Source organism: Cajanus cajan, chromosome 10 (genome assembly GCF_000230855.2).
Source record: "Cajanus cajan strain Asha chromosome 10, NIPB_CcT2T_4, whole genome shotgun sequence".
In the NCBI taxonomy this organism is placed as follows: Eukaryota; Viridiplantae; Streptophyta; class Magnoliopsida; order Fabales; family Fabaceae; genus Cajanus; species Cajanus cajan.
This window is the reverse complement of record NC_138526.1, coordinates 37,170,016-37,194,308: the sequence shown is the minus strand read 5'-3', so window position 1 is coordinate 37,194,308 and position 24,293 is coordinate 37,170,016. Positions and strand designations below refer to the sequence as shown.

Sequence of the window (24,293 nt, the reverse complement as noted above, 5' to 3'; positions counted from 1 at the left end):
CTAAAGACAAGTTTCATCCAACTCGGCTTGCAAAGCCTTCTCTAAGCGCGATAGGCTCTCTGAATCTTCTAACTTGAGTTGTGACTGTACCCCTTTAAGACGACGTTGGAGCGCCTTCTTCCTGGTAAGTATATTCCCAAACACTTCCCTGTTGAACTTGGTAGCATCTTCTCGGATAGCCCGTAACCCATTAGCGAAGGTCGGCGTACTTCGACTCCATGCCTCTCTAACAATTCGCTCAAAATCTCGATGGGTGGCCCACGCGGCTTGAAACCGGAAGGGTTGATCTTGAGCCTTGTCCCTTGAGCCGTCACGACACAGTAAAAGAGGGCAATGATCAGAATAGACCCTACACAGGTTCTCAACGTAGGCTTCCGGAAACATTGCTTGCCACGCAACGTTGCACACCGCTCTGTCTAAACGCTTTGCCAGCACGGACCCACGGTGATTTCGGTACCACGTAAAGCAAAGGCCCTTAGCCCCCATGTCGAGGAGATTGCAATCATTCAAAACCTCTAGGAACTGCGATGCCCTAGCCATCGAGAATCAACCACCCCTACACTCCGTCGACAACATAACTTCGTTGAAGTCCCCAAGCACTAGCCATGGCATTGTGACTCGGTCCCCCAACTCCCGAAGATGAGCCCAGCCCTGTTGTCTGAGGTCCACCCTAGGACTAGCATAAACGGCAGTACAAAACCAACTCCTGTTTCCTTCAACGACCGTGAACGAAATAGCCTGGGGGTGAGAGGCAAATTCAGAGGTCGTAGCAGAGCAAGACATCTCCATCAAAACCCAAATACCCCCGGAATGCCCCGTAGCCTCGCTGCTATAACACAACTGATAGCCCATCTTCCTCCAAAAGGCTTCTACCGAAGAAAACTGGCAATGGGTTTCCAAGACAATAAAAATAGACGGGTGGTGAAGCCTTATTATCTCTGAGACCCTCCTCTTACCTTTGGCATTAACAGCCCCTCGAATGTTCCAACACAAAATATTAAAATCTGTCATCATTTAATAAACAAGACACGAAAGAACTCACGCCAACATGGCCTCCTCCAATGGCTGGTTAAACTGCATAAAATCCTCTGTCCCCGGTGTTGCTAGTCCACTATCTTCTAACTCTTGAGCTACTTGGGTCGTGCACCCGGTTTGGGTCACGTTGGCATTTAACCTCCTCTCCACGCCCCCAATCATTCCATCTTGCCCATCACGTGGATCACCGAGAGAGGAGCAAGCAGGCGCAACCAGCATATTCCCTCCAGCTAGCATGGGCCGTGGACGAGCACCAAGGGTCACTGCATCCTGCGTAACACGTGGTTCTTCGAGAGGGAAACTTGCATGCGTGGACAACATATTCCCACCAGCTGCCATGGGCCGTGAGCGACCACCTACTGTCTCCACTCTGCTGCATTTTTTATTGTCCTTAATGGGTCCCATTGCAGCTTCAATCCTGGTCTTCCCGTGGCCCACGTCGGTGTTGCATGCGTCTCGTGCATGTCTCTGTTCACGTGAATTATTGTTCACAAGCACCTCACGTGGTTTATTAAAATCCTCACGTGATTCACCCTGAACTGGAATGCCCCTCGTAGGATAAATTGGAATAGCCTGATTCTTCTCCTTGCTATCCGCAAGCCCATTATGACCATAATATTTACCCTTGTTCCACGATTTCCCCATAATCTGCTTCTGATTTCTGCGTTTCACAATCAACCAGTCTCCATGCGTAACTGGCGTGATATCCCCTTGATCCTGCGGAATTAATTGCTCTCTTGGTTGGACAGCAGAATCTTCATTCTACGGTGTATCCCCTGACGGCTACTCCACCGCCTCCTTCCCTCCCACTACGTGTGCCATTGTCTTAGACCTAGCTACCTTGAGACAATCTCGCAGAACATGTCCATAACATCCACACGACGAGCACAGCAAGTGTAAACCCTCATACTCCACGTTATACCAAACACCATTGAGGAAGAACCTCCCTACGACTGGTTCATTGAGGTTTATCTCCACACAGACCCATGCAAACCTACCCCGTGTCATGTTTAGAGTATTAAGGTCCACCTTGATTGGCTTCCCTATGGCAGATGCAATTGTTAGGAGAACACTCTCATCATAGAACATAACGCCAAGCCCTGGGAACCTAATCCAGACGAGAGTACTGTCAACCTTTGTTGCTGAGGCGACGAACTCCGGGGACCATGGTCGAACAATCAGATAGTGATCAAAGAGCATCCAAGGTCCCCCGTGCATGACCCGTTCTCTATCCGCTTCCAAATCAAACTTCACCATGAAGTAACCATGTGACACGTCCAGCAACTCGATACCTCCTTGAACCTTCCACAGGGCAGGCAACCTGTCCCGCAAGGTTAAGAACCCCACATGTCGTCCTAGCAGTTTGATCACTAGGCACTGTTCCTATGGTTCACACAACTGCTTAAAGGTGGGTGCTGTGATGCTAAACTTGGGTAGCAACCGATCTCCACCCTCAAATTCCAAAGTCATAGCCCCCTCCTTAAGGAGATCTCGAACAGCCGGCCGCTCGGCCGGGGCGCCCAGAACCTTCTCCTTGAATGTCATCGACTGGCCCATCTGGAGGCCTCCAACGCCCCCGTCCGGCGGCTCCGACAGTGGTTGACTCCCCATCGGCATTCCCCAAAACCTCTCTCCCATTATCTTCTCAATTTTAGAACACTAGATAAAAACTCTTGCAAAAGTAAAGTTGCAATAAGATGATCCTCTCCTTCAGATCTTTATTCCTTCACAAGCGGCGCTTTTTACAGTACTCAGGTTTTAAGAAGCAACCAAAAGATAAAAGGACATTAGTTTAGACCTCAAATAATATAATTTACTTAAACATTTTAAGGTATTTTTTAGTATATAACTTTCATTTTTATATTTCAAAAATTCATTGATTTTGATTGATTTAATATAACTTATTTTTAATATATTATAAATAATAAATTGTATTTTCAAGATAGTACAGTGCTAATATTAAATTAGGAGATCGAAAAGTTTAGGTTTTTGGATTTAGAGTTAAGGATTTTCTTAACTACGAAAAGTAAAAGTAAAACAGACTGATTTTCATTAAATCGAACCTTAATTATCAAAAAGTTCTATTACATAATAAGCCCTTATTAGTAATGAGTGTCTTTCTGTTTTAAGATTGAAAGATCTTAAAATATACTTTGTTCAGACCGAACCATTTTAAAATTAAGGGTTTGAGCTAACAAACAAACGTTGTTTATTACAGGCACAAAAAAGACACATTGATTAAACAAATTTCATTAGGAGTTTACCCATTCTTAACCAAGCAGAATTATCAATCCATTAAATTAAGAAATAAGCAACGTTACCAACAGTTGAATAAAATCCAGACAGAAAATGCTAAATCACAGTTGAAAAGGATTATTTCACTTAACTTGCAAAACTGAATTTGATAATATTAATCTTACACCAACCAAACTCCGAGTTGCATCAGCATGTGGGTAAGATGGTGGGGCAACCAACCACCAACACTGCACAGTCAATTATCAGCTCACCAAAAAGAAACTTTCTTAGTAAACTTCTCTTCTTTCTTTGGTTTTCTTGAAGTACTTTCACTTGCCAAACTCTTTCCAAATCCCACACACATAGAAATAAAAGTGTACGAAACAAGTAATTGATTTGAGTAGTACTAGAAGCAAGATCTCAAATTTGAATCTTAAAAATTAAATATCATAATTGGGAAGAGAGACCATACTCAAAGTGATCAGATTTCCTCACACAAAGATTAGTCATCAACAAAGTCGATGAATACTTCTTACCAATATTATAATTATATAAAAAAAGTAAAAAATACAAGAGTATATCAAGTCAAGTCCCTTGTTTGTCAAAGACTCAAAGTCCATTTGCATTACAAAATCAACGTTGGCTTCTTTAGCTTGATAACTAGCGTACAGTTTGGTGTGTTAGCTCATCTCCCTACCTTGCACTCTATCTCCAATTCTTCACATAACTTAGCCAATACATGCCTTTCTTCTCTCACTTTGCATGCACACGAAAAACCACACAATGGGGTCAACATTCAAGCCCGTCTCATGCACCAAAAAAGCTCCATACAGAATAGAAACCAAGAATTTGTCATACAAGTTGTGCAGCCAGCTTGATGAATATAGAAGTCTTTGTTTTGGTTCCAATCCAGGGAGAGGTGGCAAGTTCATTTTGAAGGATGTGAATTGTGAGGCAAGGCCGGGGGAGATAACTGCTATTGCTGGCCCTAGTGGAGCTGGAAAAACCACACTGCTTGAGATCCTTGCTGGGAGGATCCCCCCATGTAAAGTGTCAGGCCAAGTGCTTGTGAATCATAGGCCTATGGATGTGAACCGGTTTAGAAGAACATCAGGGTATGTCACACAAGAAGATGCTTTGTTCCCATCACTGACAGTTAGAGAGACACTCATGTATAGTGCCATGCTGAGGCTTCCTGTGGGGAGAAAAGTTGCTGCCGCAAGAGTGTCAGAGTTGATGAAGGAGCTTGGGTTGGACCACGTTGCAGATTCAAGAATTGGAGGTGGATCAGATCACGGCATATCCGGTGGCGAAAGGCGACGAGTTTCCATAGGTGTGGACTTGGTTCATGACCCTGCAGTTATTTTGATTGATGAACCAACTTCAGGGTTGGATTCAGCGTCAGCTCTTAGTGTTGTCTCATTGCTTAGACTTGTGGCATTTAACCAAGGTAAGACAATTGTTTTAACTATCCACCAACCTGGTTTCAGAATCTTGGAGCTTTTTGATGGCCTCATTTTGCTGTCTGATGGATTTGTGATGCATAATGGATCATTGAGTCTTCTTAAGACTGGCCTCAAGTTAGCAGGGCACCACATTCCGGATCATGTCAATGTCCTTGAGTTTGCTCTTGATGTCATGCAAAGCTTGGTTATACATACTCCAGAATCTGGGGACAACCAGTTTCTGCTCAAATACAAAGAGAACCAAGGTCACAAAACAATGACGCAGTACTCTAAGGTTGTCAAAGAGAGGGCACTTAAGTACTCGAATTCTCCAATGGAGGAGATTTCAATCCTGGGACAAAGATTTTGCTGCAACATATTCAGAACCAAGCAACTCTTTGTCACCAGGGTCATACAGGCTTTAGTAGCTGGTTTTGTACTGGGGAGCATATTTTTTGATGTTGGCAATCAACGAAGTCATGTAGCATTGCAAACAAGAAGTGGCTTCTTTGCTTTCAGCCTTACCTTTTTGTTATCATCAACAACAGAAGGCCTGCCCATTTTCTTGGAGGAGAGAAGAACTTTTATCAGAGAGACTTCAAGAGGAGCTTATAGAGTTTCTTCCTATGTTTTATCAAACACCCTTGTGTTCGTTCCTTTCCTTCTATTGGTTGGTCTTCTGTTCTCTACACCAGTTTATTGGCTGGTAGGATTAAGGAAAGGCATTGATGGTTTCCTTTACTTCTCCTTAGTGGTTTGGTTGGTCCTACTCATGTCGAATTCTCTTGTGGCTTGTTTCAGTGCTATAGTGCCAAATTTCATCCTGGGAACCTCAGTGATTGCAGGTCTAATGGGGTCTTTCTTTCTATTCTCAGGGTATTTCATATCCAAGGAAAAAATACCATGTTACTGGATTTTTATGCACTATTTGAGCCTATTCAAGTATCCATTTGAGTGTCTTATGATAAATGAGTACGGGGGAGAGCAAGGGAAAACAAGATGCTTAGAAGTTAGAAATGGAAAATGCATACTTTATGGAGTTGAATTCTTGAGACAACAGGGTCTGAAAGATTCACAAAAATGGACCAATTTGGCTGTAATGTTGAGCTTCATAGTGGGGTATAGAGTGCTTAGCTTTTTTATTCTTTGGTTCCGATGTTACAGGACCAGAAACTAGATCAGATTTACAACAGTTTTAGTTTTAGGTACTCGTTACAGTCCTTACGCGGATTTTAATCTATTTTTTTCATCAATGACAATGCATAGTTCATACTTACAGGCAGCAAAAATCTATCATTATTTGTATCAATAAAAAAAGGCTATCAACTATTGTTCTGATTCTTCTGAATTTTCCATGCTGCCATGATCTCCTTCACGGCTTCATCATGTGCAACTATTTGCACGTAATACCTACAGTGCTTTTTATTCCAAGACAAATAGTGTATACATTATTAAGTCAAGAACGAGAATGGTGGAAAATAGAAAGGACTATTCCGTTTCTTTTCCTCATTGCAGAAACGAGTTCATTTATTGAGCTCCAGGTGGTCTGGTCACTGTGGTGAACCATATCACACATGATAGATTAGAATGTGCTTCTGCATCTTTTTGCTGAACATATTGCTTTTGTTGAAATAACAGATAGATACTGATCTCCCTTTTTTTATCAAGCCATGCATATGAGAGAAAAGCCCCATTATGCACTTAAAATTCGTCCTCAATGAAATGTTATTTATTGTTATTCTAAACGCAATAGTCTACAGAACTTTTCAGAGAACCTGGAGGATGAAAGCTCTTGACTGATTCCTGGTCTTTCCCCCAAAGGTCGATCCTCCACGGTTGAGATGTCCCTTCTACAGCGTTTTATCGATGCTTAATTGTTGAGAAAGAAGATCCCAAAGATCTTCATACATTAGCCAAGGTTGTCCAACAATTTAATGAAATCTAATGAAATTTCTAGGCCTAATTCTATCGCAGCCATATGCAAAATTTATTAGAAGGCATCCAATGAATCTATCCGAAAAGGCACACCTTTGTATTATTTTTGGCAAAGCTAAAACCCACGTATATGAAGTTGTAGAATAGCGTATGAAATACATCAGAGAGAAGAGAAAAAAAATATTAAATTAAAAAATAGAGAAAAATGAGAGTTTCACCATTTTAATTCATAGTGTAAAGCAGATATTTCCACCGCAAAAGAAAAAAATAATAATAAATCTTAGGCTGTATTATAACCCCAGCATAATTCCAAAGGAACTCTCCTTCCATTTAAGTAATTTAGACTCCGTGGCATAATGGAAGCAAAACTACAAATGAGATGCCCAAGTTATAAGCAACCACTTATCTTCGTGTTCTTTACAACTCAAGATTCAGATAAATTATTCATACACAAATCTATAAGCATCCGTACAAAAAGCTTCGCATTCAAAAATCCTACGAACGTGCGAACACCATTGTCTTCGCAAGTTCTAATGCTAATTCGCGTCCAAACAGCTTTTCCACAATAGCAAATGCAAACTCGAAGGTGGTTCCAGGGCCTCTGCTGGTAACAAGGTTACCATCAACTATCACCCTGTTTTCTACTTCGCTCTGATCTGATAACTTGCTGCACATTGCAGGAAAGGCAGTGGCCTTTTTACCCTGTATTAAAGAAAATATAAAATCACGTCTCAGATTAACAAACATGGTGAAGAATAAAGCCATAAAACGAAGTACATACCGGAACTCAAGCTCAAACAAATATTTAGGCCTTGCAAGTTGCAAGCATTTTATAATACCATATAATGATTAGAATGAAGACTTCACTGAGGATTTAGCATCAGCAGAAAGTGTCTTCGATAATAATGAACTTGAACACTACTTTACAGTTTGCCATGCATGCTTTTCTAAATCCTGCTAATTAGTGACCATGAGACGGGGTTGATTACAGAAAACCAAACCAAATGAGCTTTAGATCGTGTTCCGTACAACTAAGAGAATTGAATGTACATTATTGCTGTTTTACTGAAAGTTTACTTTGAAAGGATTACAGATTGACCCAGAAAATAGATACCTTCAGCAAGCCATGGGGCTCCAAGACTAAAGCCGGGGATGCACAAATTGCTCCATAATATTTGTTTGATTCTCTTTGCTTTTTCAGCAAACTCACCAAGGTTTCTGAGTTGGCAAAAGCTTGGGCACCACCAAGTCCGCCCTGTAGAAAATTGAAATATATACACAAACTAAATACTATGTACTGATTCATTACTATGAAGAAAATAAGAAGCCACCTTACAGGCAACACAATAAGGTCATATGAAAGTTTGGCTGCTTCATCAAGGAGCATGTCTGCCTCTAGTTTAACTTTGCGTGAAGCCACAATCTCTAGTTTATCCTCAACAGAAGCAACCACAACCTTTGCCTTTGCTCTTCGCAGAATATCAATGATAATCACAGCTTCCATTTCCTCTGAACCATTAGCAATTGGTACAAGAATCTGAAAAACAGGTAAGCATAACAATAGATGTCAAAGTTACAAATCCAGTGACAAAATTTATCTTTGTAGGGTGTAGACATATTCCTACCAAAGATGTTCAAATAATAATAGTTGTGCTTCCTTTCTGAGATATTGTTGTCAATACACGAAAAATTACTGCAAAAATGTCAAAACCTCACCTTGGGTGGATTGTCAACTGTCCACTGCACTGGGTTAAGCTCCTTAAAAGTATGTTCATCATCATGATTGGAACGCATGACCTGAACGTTGAATTACACGAGAATCTGATGAGGAAAAGGAAAGTATTTTACATCATAGCAAGGATTTGATATCATAAAGTGTACAAAAAATAGCACGTGTATTGTATGTAGAAAATTCAGCAGTAGAATACTCAATGCACTCATGCACCAGCCAACTCATACATTACCAATAAGCTTATCCTAAGAAGTGTGAATTAAACTAAATTTGTTTTTTTTATATATATTTATGGGGGTATCTCAAGGGTCTAAAAACACCGGGCAAACTCTTCTACAACATCTTAATTGTTAGAGTTCAACTTCGTAGCACAAACATGACTTGCATGAAACATGAAATTTTCAGCTGTCAATCACTCAGTTCCCTCTCCCATTTCTGTGGATATACATGATTTCATGTTGACCATCGTAGAGCAGAAAGCACATCTAGCTTCTTTCAAGTATAAACAGTCAATGACACAATCTCACAGTTGTGTCCTTTTGCAATTATACCACAATAACTCAAAAAAGATATAGTATTAAAAGCTTGTTTAGATACAAACTTATAAGTATTTTTTAGAGTTTTTCTACTTAAAAATACTCTTTTATTTTTGACAAAGAAGCTCTCAAAAGCGCTTCTAACTAACAGAGTTTGAATAAACATCTTCATAAGCACTTTATAGAAGGTAAAATAAATTGATCTTCTCCCATAAGCTAAACACTTAACTTCTAAAAAAGGTCTCTCATTTAATTTCTCCAGAAGCTGAAGTGCATGAATTGATTTTAACTTTTGGGAGAAGCTCAAATCAGTTCACCTTCTTATTTGCTTCTTCTCCTAGTGCTTGCTACAAAGTTTATCCAAACAGTACCTTAATCATAAACCACAAACAGCTGCTGTTTTGAGAATATCTTTTTTCTGCCTCGTTTCAGCAACAAATTCATCTTCCAGATACTCACAAAGCCTCAAAATTGTTCAAATCCCAATTCCCAAAGCATAACGCATGCCCATTTTTATTTCCAGGTATCACAGAACATGACAGTGAGGGTTTGTCATAAAGAAGTCTATTGAAATAATCTAGCAACCACTCACAAAAAACCAAATTACCTATTACCAACCATATTAATTCCCATACTATTTCTGGATACTGACAGATTAAGCATATTAATGGTTATAAATAGGCACCACGGTTATGAATATAAAGAGGGTATCAGACTATCAGGTCATGGCGTGAGAGGAGAGATGAACTAATTTTGATCATTTAATTTTACATGGATGATGAAGGTCAATTTCCCTCGCACTAGTCACCTTATATGCTACATATCAAGGCACGAATAAAGACCTCACCAGTGGACCTGCAACTTCATCCGCTTTCTCTTTTCCAATCAACTGCTCAATCAATGCAACAGCAAACTCCATGGTAGTTCCCGGGCCACGACTGGTCACAACTCTGCCATCCACCTGCACCCTAGACTCAACAGTAGAGGCTGCGTAAGAGGCCAATTTCTCCATCAATGAAGGATAACAAGTCGCCTGTCCAACAACCACACAGTCACACACACGCACAGAGTCACCAAAGCCACCACCATCAACAACACAACATCACAAAGTGAATTGCAAGCAAACATTACCTTCAACCCATTGAGCAGACCCCAAGGCCCAAGCACTGCCGCAGGAGCAGCACACACCGCAGCATAAAGCCGTCCATCCTCGACATGCTTCTTCACCAACCCTTCCAGAACTTTACTGTCTCTCAGATTCTCAACACCCTGTAACCCTCCCTACACACACAGATAATAATAATTATTATTATAATAATAATAATAATAATAATAATAATAATAATAACAACGATTTAAAATGTCAGTATTTTAGTCTCTGACTTTCTAAAAAAGAGTTTAATAGTGATGGTTTTATGACAATCAGAAATCATTTCCAAACAAATACAAATTGAATTCAACTGCACTCTTCATGAGTTTTTCACAATTTTTTAACTAAATTATTAAATTAAAAATATATATAGTTTATATAATTAGGTAAAAAAATCCTTACAAATGTCGATGCATATATTATATATTCTTCTAAACACGGCACTATTCATAAACTCGACGAGGGTTTAAAATACAACTCCGTGGACTAATTTGAGGTTAAATCCAGTAACAAAGAAAAACTAACACCGAATCAACTCATGATGTTAAATTACAATAATGAGTTATGACTAATCAATTTATCGTAAACATCTATAATTCGATGATTAACAAGGTAAACACAATCCATGAAGCATAGATGAGAGAGGTACAGGGAGAGCGACGAGGTCAAAGGCGGTGGCGGCGACGTCGGAGACGGAGGCATCGGCGAGGATCTTGACGCCGTGGAGGGCTTGGACGGCGAGGTTGGAGGAGGCGGAAGCGACGGTGACGTCGGCGCCAGCACGACGGATGACGTCGATGGTGATGACGGCCTCCATAGGCTCGGTGCCGTCGGCGATCGGAACGAGGACCTTGTGAGCGTTGGCCATGATTGAGGAAGAGAGAGAGTGTGAGGGAGTGAAGCGGTTATTGTTGGGTTTGGGAGTGAGAGTGAGAGGAAGCGTGTGAGGGAAGAATCGTAAGTGACGCAATGCCATTTGTGCTTTTCTTTTTCTATTTTTTTTTCCTCCTTCTTTCTAGAGATGTCTGAGTCTGACTCGCTGTGTTATTCTGCTTGTCTACGTGTCTCCTTCATGTGTATCTGCATCGGACTCATATTATCTATCTCATTTATTTTTTTTAAATACGAAAGAATTAAACTTAAATTTTTATATTTATATTAATTTTTATTATTTTTATTTTATTTAATATTATTTTTTTTTAAATAAAATACAAAATATGAAGACAATTTTTTATAATATCAAAATAGTTTTATGCAACTGAAAACAACTTCATGTAAATATATGGAAGTATTATATTGGTTAAATACCTCTTTTGGTTCCTTACAATATTTTTTTGTTTCAATTTAGTCCCACTTTAATTTTTGATTTCAATTTGGTCCCCAATAATTTAAATCGTTCCAATTTGGGACCTCCGTCTAAATGATTTAAACGGAGTTAACTGGTGGTTACGTGGATGTCAAGTGGATGCCACGTAGATGCCACGTAGGTGGATCCAAAAATATTGAAATACACCTGGAACCAGAACGGCCAGTTCTGAAACCAGAACGGCCCGTTCTGGTTACATTTTTGGTGTGCAAAATTTGCACCTGGAACGGGCCGTTCCAGATCCAAAATTGACACATCAACAGTATACCCAGAACGGGCCGTTCTGGTCCAGAATTTCGTGCAAAAAAAACCAAAATACAAAGCATTTTTTTTTATAGTAATATTGTTAATGAGGATTAATAACTTCAATCGCTAAACATTTTGGCTATACAGTATATCATTAAGGATGATGCAGTGTATCACTAAGGACAATGTTAACAAGTTTTATTTCATTGTTAGTCAAACTGGAGTGAACCACTTCCTACCAAATTGACATTATACAGTCAAAGATAAAACGAAATAGTGTTTTTCCTTAAAGTCATTGACGATGTACTCCAACAATAACAACCTGTTCTTGAGGAGGTACCCCTAAACCCTGAATTTTATTTTCAATTTTTGAAATACATTGCGGCATTTTAGTCAAGATTTTGAGCTGGATAAATTCAAATCAAAGAAATATTTTGGAAGGTCTTATCTTATTTGATTTTTTTTAGTTTTATTCATAAATGAATATTAATTTATTGTATTTTATATTTATTATATATTTATTAATATAGATATAATAAAATAATAATAAAAAGCATGACGTTCTGAACGGGCCGTTCTAAATTCAGAATGACCCGTTCTAAAAGCAGAACGGCCCATTCTAAAACCAGAACGGCCCATTCTAATATCAGAACGGCCCGTGTTGGTTTCAGAACGGGTCGTTCTGGTTTCAGAACGGGCCGTTCTGGTTCCAGGTTTTTTCAAGAATTTTGGCGTCCACGTATCCACGTGGCATCCACGTAAATGTCACGTGGCCAACAGTTAACTTCGTCTAAATCATTTGGACGGAAGTCCCAAATTGCACTAATTTAAGTTATTGGGGACCAAATTGAGACTAAAAATTAAAGTGAGACTAAATTGAAACAAAAAATCATTATAAGGGACCAAAAGAGGTATTTAACCTATTATATTAAAATGCTTTTATTTTTTTAAAAGAAAAATAGAACAAACAATAAATATGAAAATAGCTTTTAACATTAAAATCGTCTTTTCAAATTAAAACAGCTTTCAGTAAAATTGAAAGCTCATCTCTCCTATTCTTTTAGTGAGGGTATTATTTTATTTTAATATACAAAATTAAAATGTATAATGCTTGATAATTAGAAGGGAAATCAATCCTTAGTAATAAAAGGGAATTTTGCAACCAAAATAAATCAGATGGAGATTTGCAACCAACAATTAGCAATAAACGGGATATAGCCTTATATGAATAAGAAGTTACATAGACAGAAGATCATTTTTCAAATCCAAATTACCCTCTTTTTGCAATTTAAATGGAATTCACTTTTTTTATATTTCTCTTCATTACTTTACTCTTCATCTTTTCTTTTGCATAAATCTTTTATTTTCTCATCATTATCACGCATAAGTTTCTTTTTCTTATAATATATATATAGAGATGATAGATCATTTTACTTTAGGAGAGTCTATATAAACTTACTCTATTCAATAACTCATGTTCTACATCAAATTTCAATGATCCAACTGTTCAATTTAAAGTTCTTAATGCATAGATTAAATATGCAAATTTTTAGAAAATTTGAAAATCATTTGATACTTCATTTCATTAATATTCGAATCAATGAATAAAATGATTTTATGATTATTCCTCAATTTGAATTAATGAAATGAAGTATCAAATGATTTTCAAATTTTCTAAAAATTTGCATATTTGATCTATGCATTAAGAATTTTAAATTGAACAGTTGGATCGTTGAAATTTGATGTAGAACATGAGTTATTGAACAGAGTAAGTCTAGGTAAACTTACTCCTATAATATATATATATATATCATTTGTAACATTTATTTTTTATTATTAAATTTAATCAAGGACATTAATGACTCTAAAAGAACTTGGAAATTAGTGGCCAGAATTATAAATATTTGGACTATTCTAAGAGTTCAAAGGTCAACAACAATTAAGATGTTATTCATGGATAGAAATATAATTATCTCTTATTATGAATCAAAATATAACATATGCATAATTTATTGCATGGTTAATCTCTTCTTATTACTCAATTTAGGGAACAAAATACAAGTTATTGTAAAACATCTGGACATTAAAAAATGGAAAGCTCAACTCAAAGAAGGTGCTTCTTACATAGTATAAAATTTTGAAGTTGAAAAAAATTGTGGAGGTTATAGAGCATCAAAACATGGATACAAGTTGAATTTTGTTAAATGAACCATAGTCAAGGAATACGATTTGGTTAACATTCCTCCATATGTGTATTATTCCACACCCTTTTGTGTTATTATTAATGGAAATCGGCATGCAAATGTATTGATAGATAATCTCATATTGCTATTGAAAATTACAAGAAATTGCTTTTCTAAAGTGAATTATATATTTTGACAAAATTTTCCTATTACCAGATGTTATTGGTGAGTTACTTCGTGTAGTTCAATGGCAAATGGATAATAACCTAAAGAAAGTGGTCTTGATCATGAGATCAAGGGTAAATAATTGACATGACATTAAATACTCTAAATTTGGATTGTTGTAAATATTCGCACTGTGAAATTAAAATATTTTTTTAATCATGGCTTCATTGTAAGAGCAATATAATTTCATGTACATTTTAGAAAATATTTACCACTAGATTGAAAACTTATTTAGGTAAGCATGAATTTGGACTAGTTGTTTTGTTGTTGACATTGGCAAAGATAAAGGATTCTAAAGGTTAACCCTTCATTAATTACAATATCGTATAGACTTACTAAGTATCCTAGTCATGTTCAATATATTTATTCAAACATGTCCTCTTCAAAATATTTTTAGGGAAATATCTTATTGATCGCTTGTAATTTTATCTACATTTTAGCCCTAGAAAGCAAACATTTCCATGCATTTTAGTATTTAAATATGGTTAGGATAGCTTATTGTTTTTCCTTTTCTACTTTAATGCACTTTTGGTATGTTTTAGTTGTTTCTACAGAGTTTAAGCCAAGTAAAGGATCATAAGTAGTGAAGGATATCATGAAGACTACAAGCAAGGAGAATCACGACCGTGACTGGCGAGTCACATCTGTGATTCACGCGCAAAAACTAAAAATTTTTGAAATGTGTCAATCACGGTCGTGACTCACCAGTCACGCCCACGATTCATTTTGTCTCAGGAATGCGTTGAAGGCCGAGGAGATCACGGTCATGACTCACCAAATCTCGGATCAAACTTGTCTTGTTATTTGGAGGAACACTTTACATAACATAGACATCCAAAAACCTTTAAAAGGTCATAAGATGGTGATCTTTTAAATAACAACTCATAGGGAGTAAGTCCTTCATTAGCCATAGTAGGCGTTCTATTGATGATGTAGGTGACTGTCAACACACACTATTCCCAAAAAGATACAAGGAGATTGGCCTGAAATCTTAGTGCCCTTGCAACATTGAAAATGTGTCTATGTTTCCTCTCAAAAAGTTCATTTTGTTGTGGTGTCCCTACACAAGATGTTTCATGCATAATTCCATCTTCTTAGGAAAACAGTTGGATCATAACATTAGTAAACTCAGTCTTGTTATCACTTCGAAGCCTTTTTACCTTAGTGTTAAATTGTGTTTTCACCATATTGCAAAAACTCATTAAGGTGCCAACAACTTTTGTTTTATCTTTTAGTAAGTAAGCCCATTTCCCACATATGAAATCATCAACAATGGTGAGAACATAATGTGAACATACGTGTGATGCAGTACAATACCTCCCCTATAGATCACAATGTACGAGAGTAAAAGATTTCATATCTCTATTATCACTTTGGTTAAAAGGAAGCCTACATTGTTTGGAATTGTGACAAATATCATAACAATCAACTTTATTAAAATCAAAATTACATTTAGGTAAACGAGAAAGGCATTATAGAATTAGAGTTGAAGGGTGTCCTATCCTTACATGCCAAAGAGTAGTTGTATCCCTTCAAACTATTGCTAGAGATGTTCCTTGTGTTGCCCTTTTCAGTACATAAACCCCATCATGTAAATCACCTAATCCAATCGTCCTCTTCGTCGTCCAGTCCTGTATCACACAATAATTAGCATGGTAAGTCATTGTACAACCTATATCATTTGTCAATTGATGAATGGATATCAAGTTATAGCTAAAATTGGGCATAAATAAAACATTATTCAACTTGATATCTTTATTGAGATTAATAAACCCCATTTTTTTAACCAACAATGTGTTCCTTGCGGATACAGTGATATAGAATGTTTTTTTTTCAAGATTTTTGACTCCATTTAGAAGTGAAAACAATGGTGTCATGTGGTTTGAGGCATAACTATCCAAGACCCATTGCTGATCTCCAAATATTTTGTCATTACCGGCTATGGTTTCATGTTGTTTAGCATTTCTCTTCACATAAGTTCCATATAATGCATGTCCTATTGTAATTTCTTGTGTGTTGTTCGCCCTTTTGTGGCTCTTATTCACATGAGCAAGATGTGTTGTGGGCTGTCCTCCAATGGACTGTCCTCCAATCATGTTAGGTAGGGGTGAGCATTAAACCGACACCCGAACCGAACCCGAAAAACACAAAAAAAAAATATTGCTTTTGGGTGGGTTCGGGCGGGTCTTATGGGTAAATCAGGTTAAAATTTTAATTTTATACGGGTTATATTGGGCGGGTTCGATTTTGAATTTTTAAACCCGCTAAAAACCGAACCCAACCGAAAATGAGATAAGTTTAAAGTTTTATTACTTTTGTATAACTAAACAACAATGGTCCAAATTTAAAAGTCTTTATTTCAAGTATAATATAGCCATCAATTTGTAACTTATTTTTTTCCTTTTTCTCATAACTTAGATATTTATTTTGTCTTCTCCTTCCTCATTCAACTTCTCAACACACTAGTCCATTTTTAGAGTTATCTTTTTGCTTCTTTCTTTGTCTTTCTTTTCCATCTTCTTATCTCCATTTTGAGTACATTTTGCGTGACTGTGATTTCTTATGATTTTGTAATCTAACTTTATATTTCTTTTCCATGTAACAACTATGAATTTTGTTATCTTTTATTTTTGCTTCTTTAGTTTATAAATGTTTCAACTACGAATCTATTTACACCATCTATTGTCACCTTCATTCTATTTTTATACACTATTTTAAAAATATTTTTTATCGTTTTAAGCTTCATCTTCGTTAAGATAAATTGGTCTACAAAAAAATTCAAACCCGATTATACCCACCCGCTTAAATTCGAATCCGTTTCAACCCGAACCGCCTCAAATCGAAAGCTTAGTCGGTCGGATATGGGTCACATTTTTTCAAAGCCGGTTTACAACGGGTTGGACATTTTTCACCCGAACCCGACCAAACCCACCCGTTGCTCACCCCTAATGTTAGGACCTCTCTGCGACCTCTGAATATTCCAATTGGGTGGGTAACCAATTAGTTTGAAGCACTTTGACTTTATGTGCCCAACCTTGCCGCAATGATCACACCTTAGCTTAGACCCATCTTTCCCTTTCTACTTGTTAGTACTGAATGAATAGAATGTTGATCCCGACTCAACTTTGTTATTCCTTTTTTTTCTACAGTGAATCGTGCTTCTTCCCTCAAAATATGATTAAATGTACGTCGAAGTGAGGGTAAATGATCTGTGTTAAGGATGGTGGCTTTAACATGAGCAAATCACTCATTGTCAAGACTTCCGATAAATAAGTGAACACGATGATTCTCTTCCCTCTGATTCAACTCCTTATAAGCTCCACAAGTACATTTTGGTAATGGTTGTTGTTCCTTTAGTTCATCAATAAGAGTCTTAAACTTGGTGTAAAATTTTGTCACGCTGATATCTAGTTCCTATTTCATCAAGCATAATGAACGCCATAGTTAATGAATACGAGGTGCATTGGTTTGTGTGAAACGTTCTTCAAGATCAAGCCACACATCTCTTGTGGTGGTAGCATATGAGATACTCCCATGTAGGCTCTGATTGGTGGAGTTGATGATCCAAGCCATCACCATCGAGTCAGCCTTCTCCCAATTCTAGTAATCTGCCTTGTGTGATGTCAGCATCTTGATGCTTCCATCAATGAAGCCCAACTTTGTCTTCACACGTAAGGTCATTCTCATGGAGTGTGCCTAGGTATAATAGTTGTCCCCATTCAGCAACACAACAACAAGGGGTGTTCCTGGATTGTTCGAGGGACCAAGATAAAATGATGAATTTGGTGTGATAATAGATGCAAACTTGCAGCTATTAGAGGTATGAATTTTTTTCTCTGACTCGTCTACCACCTTAGTATCGATCATGAGATCATCTCGCTCTGATGCCATATTAAAAGTGAGTATATTGATTGATTATCATAGTCACAAGTGAGCCTAACAACTTGATAAGACTATAACAAAGTAGCAGCCCATTTTTCTTTGACAAACTTTTATCTTAGCTTATTTTTAACAATTTTTTTACTTATGTTTTAATTTTTTTTCCTTTATGTGTCGCCTCAAACAATAAAAAGGTGACACATATGAAATGTTGCACAAGGGATTATTTATGTGTTGGAACAAACAATTAAATAGAATAATGGTTATTTTTTATTGCAAGTTTATATATTTTTATTATATTGTGTTTACTCAAAGTAAGATAGGAAACATGCAGACAATATTTCAATTTTTCTAATAATATTTTTATTTATTATAATTTATGAATTGTTATTTGTTGAGATGTGGGGTTTTGTTTGAGTGGAATGTGTGGAGTTTAGTTGAGTTGAGAAATATAGTGTCTTTAATATGTGATTATTTCTTATTTTTATCTTTGCAATCTTCTATTTAATGATTTGCAATAAAATTCAAATCGATTGTTCCAAACTACTACAACATATTTTTTTACAAATAATGAGAAAGCCTTAGAAGAAACATATAGGGATGAAGAGTTATATGAATTTAAAATATAAATGTTGGTGGGTGAATGAAGAGTTATATTTCCTTATATGCTGTAATAAAGTGAGAAATATCTTATATCTTTTTTCCTTTACTAATTTCATTTATGCACCCAACAAGAAAGAACATTGAAATAGTTTTAGGGTTTATTTTTTGGAACAAACTACATTTTATAATGGTTTTCAAGGAGATGGATATCATGCAATAACCAGTGGCAGAACTTGAATAAAAAATTTGAGGGTACCAAATTAATTTTTTTATATATAAATTATTTTTTTTATTAATTAAAAAAATAATATAATTATTCATTTTTCTACTCAAAATAAACATGCATAATAATAAAATCCAAGAAAAATATTATCATTCACTAATTATTTCATAAAATAATCATAAATGACTATTATTAAATGTTAAAGGTTGCTTGGAATGAAGCGAGCCAAAGTAATTGAAGTAAAATCCAAAATAAGTTGTACACTTTTCTCCTATAAGATCCAAAATAATATACCAACATAACCTAAACTACTTGTATTGTATAGTATCAACTACACACGACATACCCAAAATTGTGCAATGCAAGTCAAGCAAAAAGAACTACCCAAAAGCCAATAATTATTTTTAGGTGGACCAAAATTCAGGAGTGACTGCATAAATTAAATATTGACATTATTATATATATCTAAAATTTTAAATACAAGCCTAACATAAAGTTTATCATTAAAATAATATAAACATAAGTAGAAATTACCTTTAGTTAAAGTGTTGTTCTATGTTGTTTCAATGACTTAAAATGTTCAATAATTGAGTCAGAACTAAAACTTGTTACAATATCCCTTTCAATATAGACAATCATACTATCTGCTAAAAAGTCAACTTCCATCTTATTTCTCAACTTGGTATTGATTATTTTCATTGTAGAAAAAGATCTTTCAGTTATAGCTGTAGAAATTATAAGAGTCATGATAAGACAAAGTAATCTATCAATCAAGTAGTAAACTTTTGACTTTTTTGTTATTGCCAAACATGTACACAACTCTTGCATTGTTGATAAATTCTTCAAATTTGAATCTTGACGAGCATCAACAATGAAATGTTGAAGTTGGAAATGCAAATTAATCTTCTCTTGCTCACTGAAATCCATGGGATAATATTTGTCTACAAGAGTACAAATGTTTTCAATATTAAAAGCTTTATAAGCATCCTTAGGAACCAATGTCGAACTTAGAGTTAATAACTCCATTGCTTGGTCATTAAATCTACAATTTAGCAATTGTAATTGCTTATCAATTGTAACAAAGAATATTTCAACTCTCAAATAATGCTCCACTGTGATATGATCTTTTTGGTGATAAGAGCGCCCTTGCCTTGCTACATAATAAGCACTAAGTTGAGGAACCTCAATATCATGTTTTTCACAAAAAGATGTCGCATTTTTTAATAACTTATCTCAACCTTCTTCTCTCAAATTTTGAATAAGTGTTTTTGTAGAACGAACTAAATGCATAACATTAACTACATCTTGAGATTGTTGTTGTAAAGCTTGACAAAGAACATCTGTTATCCCCGTAATTTCTCTCATCAAATGCAAAATCAATATAAACTCAAATGAGGTCAATCTTTTGTAAGCATTATCGGCATCATCAACATCCCCACGTTGAGAATATATAAGTAGATCCATTAACAATAATTTTTTCTAGAACATAACAAGTTGCATCATACATATTTATTAAGCTACAAATATAAGAGAAATGGGAGCTCCAATGAGTATCCCCAACTCGTTTCAAAGTACCAATTTGATTTGCCCCTTTACCAGTTTCAAGCTCATCAATCTCTAACAAATATGCAATTTCATCTAACTTGACAACTTATAACTCATCATGACGCTTACTAGAAGAGTAAACAATATTCACAATAAAAGTCAATTTTGAAAAGAATTGATGAATTGGAATAACTTCTCTTGATGCAGCAACCAAGGCAAGTTGTAATCGATGAGCAAATCAATGAACATAATATGCATAAGGACAAACATTTAAGAATAATGCCTGTAATCCATTCCATTATCCTCTCATATTACTAGCACCATCATATCCTAGACTACAAATATTAGAAACATTAAAATTATGTCGAGAAAGTATAACACATAATTCATTCTTCAAAGTTAATATCGTAGTGTCTTTAACATGCACAATATCAAAAAACCGTTCTTGTATAAAATCATTTTTATCAACAAATCTCAAAATAAGAGCCATTTGTTCCTTTTTTGATTCATCACGAGCCTCATCAACAATTATGCAAAAACTTGGAGTCCCCAACTTCCTCACAAATATGATTTTTCACTTTACTAGAAAGAATATTCAATATCTCCTTTTGAATTTTATGGGAAGTATATTTGGAATTATATGGAGCATTTTTCAACACAACTTTTGCAACCTCATCATTGTATGATGCTATGAGTTTTATCATCTCAAGAAAATTACCTTGGTTCCTTGATTCGCTAGTTTCATCATGACCTCTAAAAACACAAGCTTGAATTGATAAATAACGAACCGTGTCAATTGAAGTCTTGAGACACAAATGATTCTTCGTAATTTGATCTAAGCTTTGCACATGAAAAACATTCCTAATATGACAACTTTGATTCAACAAGTCTTGACAAGCTCTCATTGCATTATTGTGTGGTGAGCAAAGATCCTTCCCAATGTGTTTAAGAAAAGCACAATTCTTTCCATTATTAACTTTTCTCCAACTTTTAAAACCTGTAAAAAAAATAATCAATAAAATTAAAACTTGTTGATGAATATTAACTCATTGGCAATTAGAATTAAAATTCAATCACCTGTAGTAATGAAAACATATGAACCAAGGTGTCCGTTTGGTTTTTTACTAAAAAGATAGCAAGACAAGCAATATGCAACATCTTTTGAAGGTGAATACTCTAACCATGAAGGAAATATGCTAAACCAAGTGTATTGAAATCTCCTTAGATGATCATCTTTTCCAGCCAAAGGATAATTTTCTAAATGCATTTGATATGGACCCATTTTAAATGAGCCCTTCGTACCTCATTCGTTTGATTTGGTGGGTATTGCCAAATTTGAGGTCGTTTCCCGGATCACATTCAAAAGAATTTTCAAATTCATTATATGTAACTCTAGGAACCTTTGAGAGTTGTTTCTCATTTTCTTCAATTCTTGGATTCTTGGGAAAATTTTCAAGTTCATTTGACATACAAGTTTCTTTTTTTCATCTTTTTCACAAGTCTTCCTCTTGAAAAAAGAATAAATTATTTTACTTATACCGTATGGTGCCGAACAGGACGAGCAATCCGAACGCTTTGCATACCCGAACCCGCCGAGTACCCGACACCGCCGACTCCACACGAACGTACGGAACTTGTCGGTGCGGTCGGCCAAGGTCAACGTCATTACCAGGCTTAATTACAAGTAAATTAATTAGCATAAACTTCGGATCAGTCCCCTAATTTCCCGGGGCCCAACCCATAATCACGGCCCAACACGAACACCTATAAATAGAACTCCTGAGAGGTACGCAACTACTTTTGACCTACCGCATTTATTACGCCGAGAACTTACTTGAGCGTTGGAGTGTCTTTGCAGGCACCCCCCCCTCTCGCTTCGGACCGTCCGGATTGAACGAGAAGACCGAGACCCAAGACCCGACCTACTACAACAAGGATAACTGGAGTGTGTATCCTAACACAGGAACATTTGGCGCCCACCGTGGGGCCGAAGAGACGTTTTCAGCCCCTTTCTTAACTCTACGACTGAGACCGAGATATGGTAGTGACCCGCAAAGGACAATCAACAACGACCCAACCGACTCACAACGTTAATACCGAAGCCAATCCCGCCATGACTAACCAAGAGCGTTACCCGTACGGAATGCCCCAAACTCAACCAGAACCCGTGATACAGCAGGTCCAGCCGAATACTGATCAAATCCAACCAAATTTACATGACGACCTCCGCGCGTTGCGGGAAGAAATGGCCACCATACGCAGGCAAAGAGAAGCCGACGCCCGGGAGCTAGCCGAGTTACGGCAGCAGAATGCCGAACTCCGGAACCTGAACCAAACTTGTGTGCCGTCCACCCCCACAGCCGTGGAAGAATCTGCCTATCACGCCCCGACTGAGCCGGTAACTCGAATGCCGAGCACCTCATTGATAGCCAACAGGGCCGAAACCACCGTCCATTCCCTAAGACATCCCTTTTCACGGAGAATAATGGAAACAACCCTCATGGATCATTGGAAAAACCTCCCAATTGAAAAATATGACGGAACTTCCGACCCCGACGAACACCTAAATGTTTTCCTGACGCAGGCAACTCTCTCCACCCAAGACGACTCGGCCCTGTGCCGAATATTTCCTACCTCACTGAAAGGAAGAGCTCTAAACTGGTTCACCAGGTTGCCGAACTCCTCCATCGACTCGTTTGCCGAGTTGTCATCCCAGTTCACTCTGCAGTTTGCGACGAGCAAGCCGTACAGGACGACTTCGTTGGCTTTAGCGGGAGTGCGTCAAGAGAAGAAAGAAAGTCTGAGATGTTTCATGGACCGGTTCAACAGGATTGCCATGGAGATCGGTGATCTCAACCCAGCCGTGGCGCTGGACCGGTTGAGCACTGCCCTCAGGCCAGGACCATTCGTCAATAGCTTATGCAAAAAGTCACCTGTGGACATGAATGATCTCCGACGCCGAGCTGAAAAATACATGCAAATGGAAGAGTTGGCCGAAACAAGAAATCAAGCTAGGGCCGAGGAGAATTACAACCGGAAGGAACCTAGCCGGGAACCAACAAAAAAGATCAATGCCGACCCCTCAAATTCCCGCCCCCCGAGAGGACCTCGTTACACAACGTACACTCCCCTCAACGCTAGCAGGGCTAAGGTATTGGAGCAAGCCCTCTCGTCGGAAATCTTGATAATTCCGAAAAGAGCGAACACGCCCCCAAGGGCGGACAAGGCGAAAGCATGCCGATTCCACCGAAACCGGGGGCACTCGACGGAAGAATGCTCGGCGTTAAAGGACAAGCTTGAGGACCTTATCAAGCAAGGTCACCTGAGGAACTTTGTCTCACCGCAAGACCACCGACCAAGAGGGAGAGACGAAGAATACAGTCGGCGAACGTCACCACCAAGGGATCGCCGTCACAGGTCCCGTTCGGCCGAAAGGAAGGACCATTCACGAAATTCAAGAGAAGACAACACTCGGCCGAGAAAGATAATAAACACGATCGCCGGGGGTTTCGCTGGAGGAGGCTCCACCTCTTCGGCTAGAAAGCGGCACCTCCGGGCAGTCCGAGATGTAAATACCGTGAACCAACAGAAAGCACCGAGGATGCCGACCATAACATTCTCGGACCGAGACTTTCGTGGTGTCGACCCCATCCAAGACGACCCTATGGTGATTTCAGTCGAGATGCACAACTGCATCGTGAAGAAAACCCTGGTCGACCAAGGGAGCTCCGCCGACATCTTGTACTGGAATACTTTTGTGCAGCTAGGGATTCCCGAGGAGAGCTTAGAGCCATATCACGAACCCCTGGTCGGTTTTTCTGGCGAAAGAGTGATGACGAGAGGGTGCATCGACCTGTATACCCGTTTCGGGTTCGACCAAAAGACTTCCCGAGAGATCAAGATCCGATACATCGTGGTACACGCCAACACGTCGTACAATGTTCTACTGGGCTGA

General features: G+C 37.6%; 4 protein-coding genes across 6 annotated transcripts; 2 read left to right on the top strand and 2 right to left on the bottom strand.

Annotated features, from left to right (window-relative positions):
- LOC109811919 (uncharacterized) lies at positions 1 to 540 on the bottom strand. Its single transcript, XM_020375763.2, has one exon. It carries the CDS (start codon positions 538 to 540, stop codon positions 1 to 3), a length of 540 nt encoding a protein of 179 aa, XP_020231352.2.
- Positions 541 to 3,911: 3,371 nt separating this feature from the next.
- Positions 3,912 to 6,053, top strand: ABCG10 (ABC-2 type transporter family protein). Its single transcript, XM_020375762.3, has one exon. It carries the CDS (start codon positions 4,033 to 4,035, stop codon positions 5,890 to 5,892), a length of 1,860 nt encoding a protein of 619 aa, XP_020231351.2. The 5' UTR covers positions 3,912 to 4,032; the 3' UTR covers positions 5,893 to 6,053.
- Positions 6,054 to 6,954: 901 nt separating this feature from the next.
- Positions 6,955 to 11,104, bottom strand: DJ1B (Class I glutamine amidotransferase-like superfamily protein). Of its 3 annotated transcripts, XR_014429995.1 has the most exons (8): positions 10,718 to 11,104; positions 10,050 to 10,199; positions 9,766 to 9,951; positions 8,367 to 8,447; positions 7,987 to 8,187; positions 7,765 to 7,905; positions 7,490 to 7,604; positions 7,213 to 7,352 (listed from the first exon to the last, which is right to left on the bottom strand). XR_014429995.1 is itself a non-coding variant. In XM_020375816.2 (7 exons), the coding sequence occupies exons 1-7, from the start codon at positions 11,042 to 11,044 to the stop codon at positions 7,146 to 7,148; spliced, it is 1,293 nt and encodes a 430-aa protein (XP_020231405.1). In that variant the 5' UTR covers positions 11,045 to 11,102; the 3' UTR covers positions 6,955 to 7,145. The 3 variants fall into 3 exon arrangements, 2 of the variants coding, with proteins under 2 accessions (XP_020231405.1, XP_082921181.1); XM_020375816.2 differs by lacking the exon at positions 7,490 to 7,604 and having other exon boundaries at positions 6,955 to 7,352; positions 10,718 to 11,102; XM_083065055.1 differs by lacking the exon at positions 7,213 to 7,352 and having other exon boundaries at positions 7,470 to 7,604.
- Positions 11,105 to 22,376: 11,272 nt separating this feature from the next.
- LOC145952477 (uncharacterized) lies at positions 22,377 to 24,293 on the top strand. The gene has a single exon (XM_083064836.1). It carries the CDS (start codon positions 22,377 to 22,379, stop codon positions 24,291 to 24,293), a length of 1,917 nt encoding a protein of 638 aa, XP_082920962.1.

Bases quoted from the DNA above. Each gene is read 5' to 3' on its own strand.
- LOC109811919 (XM_020375763.2), bottom strand. From the start codon at position 540: ATGGCTAGGGCATCGCAGTTCCTAGAGGTTTTGAATGATTGCAATCTC.
- ABCG10 (XM_020375762.3), top strand. From the start codon at position 4,033: ATGCACACGAAAAACCACACAATGGGGTCAACATTCAAGCCCGTCTCA.
- DJ1B (XM_020375816.2), bottom strand. From the start codon at position 11,044: ATGGCATTGCGTCACTTACGATTCTTCCCTCACACGCTTCCTCTCACT. The intron at 10,200-10,717 runs GTACCTCTCTCA...CTGTGTGTGTAG, and splicing joins TTGACCTCGTCGCTCTCCCT to GGAGGGTTACAGGGTGTTGA. The intron at 9,952-10,049 runs GTAATGTTTGCT...GTTGTTGGACAG, and splicing joins GTCTGCTCAATGGGTTGAAG to GCGACTTGTTATCCTTCATT.
- LOC145952477 (XM_083064836.1), top strand. From the start codon at position 22,377: ATGGTAGTGACCCGCAAAGGACAATCAACAACGACCCAACCGACTCAC.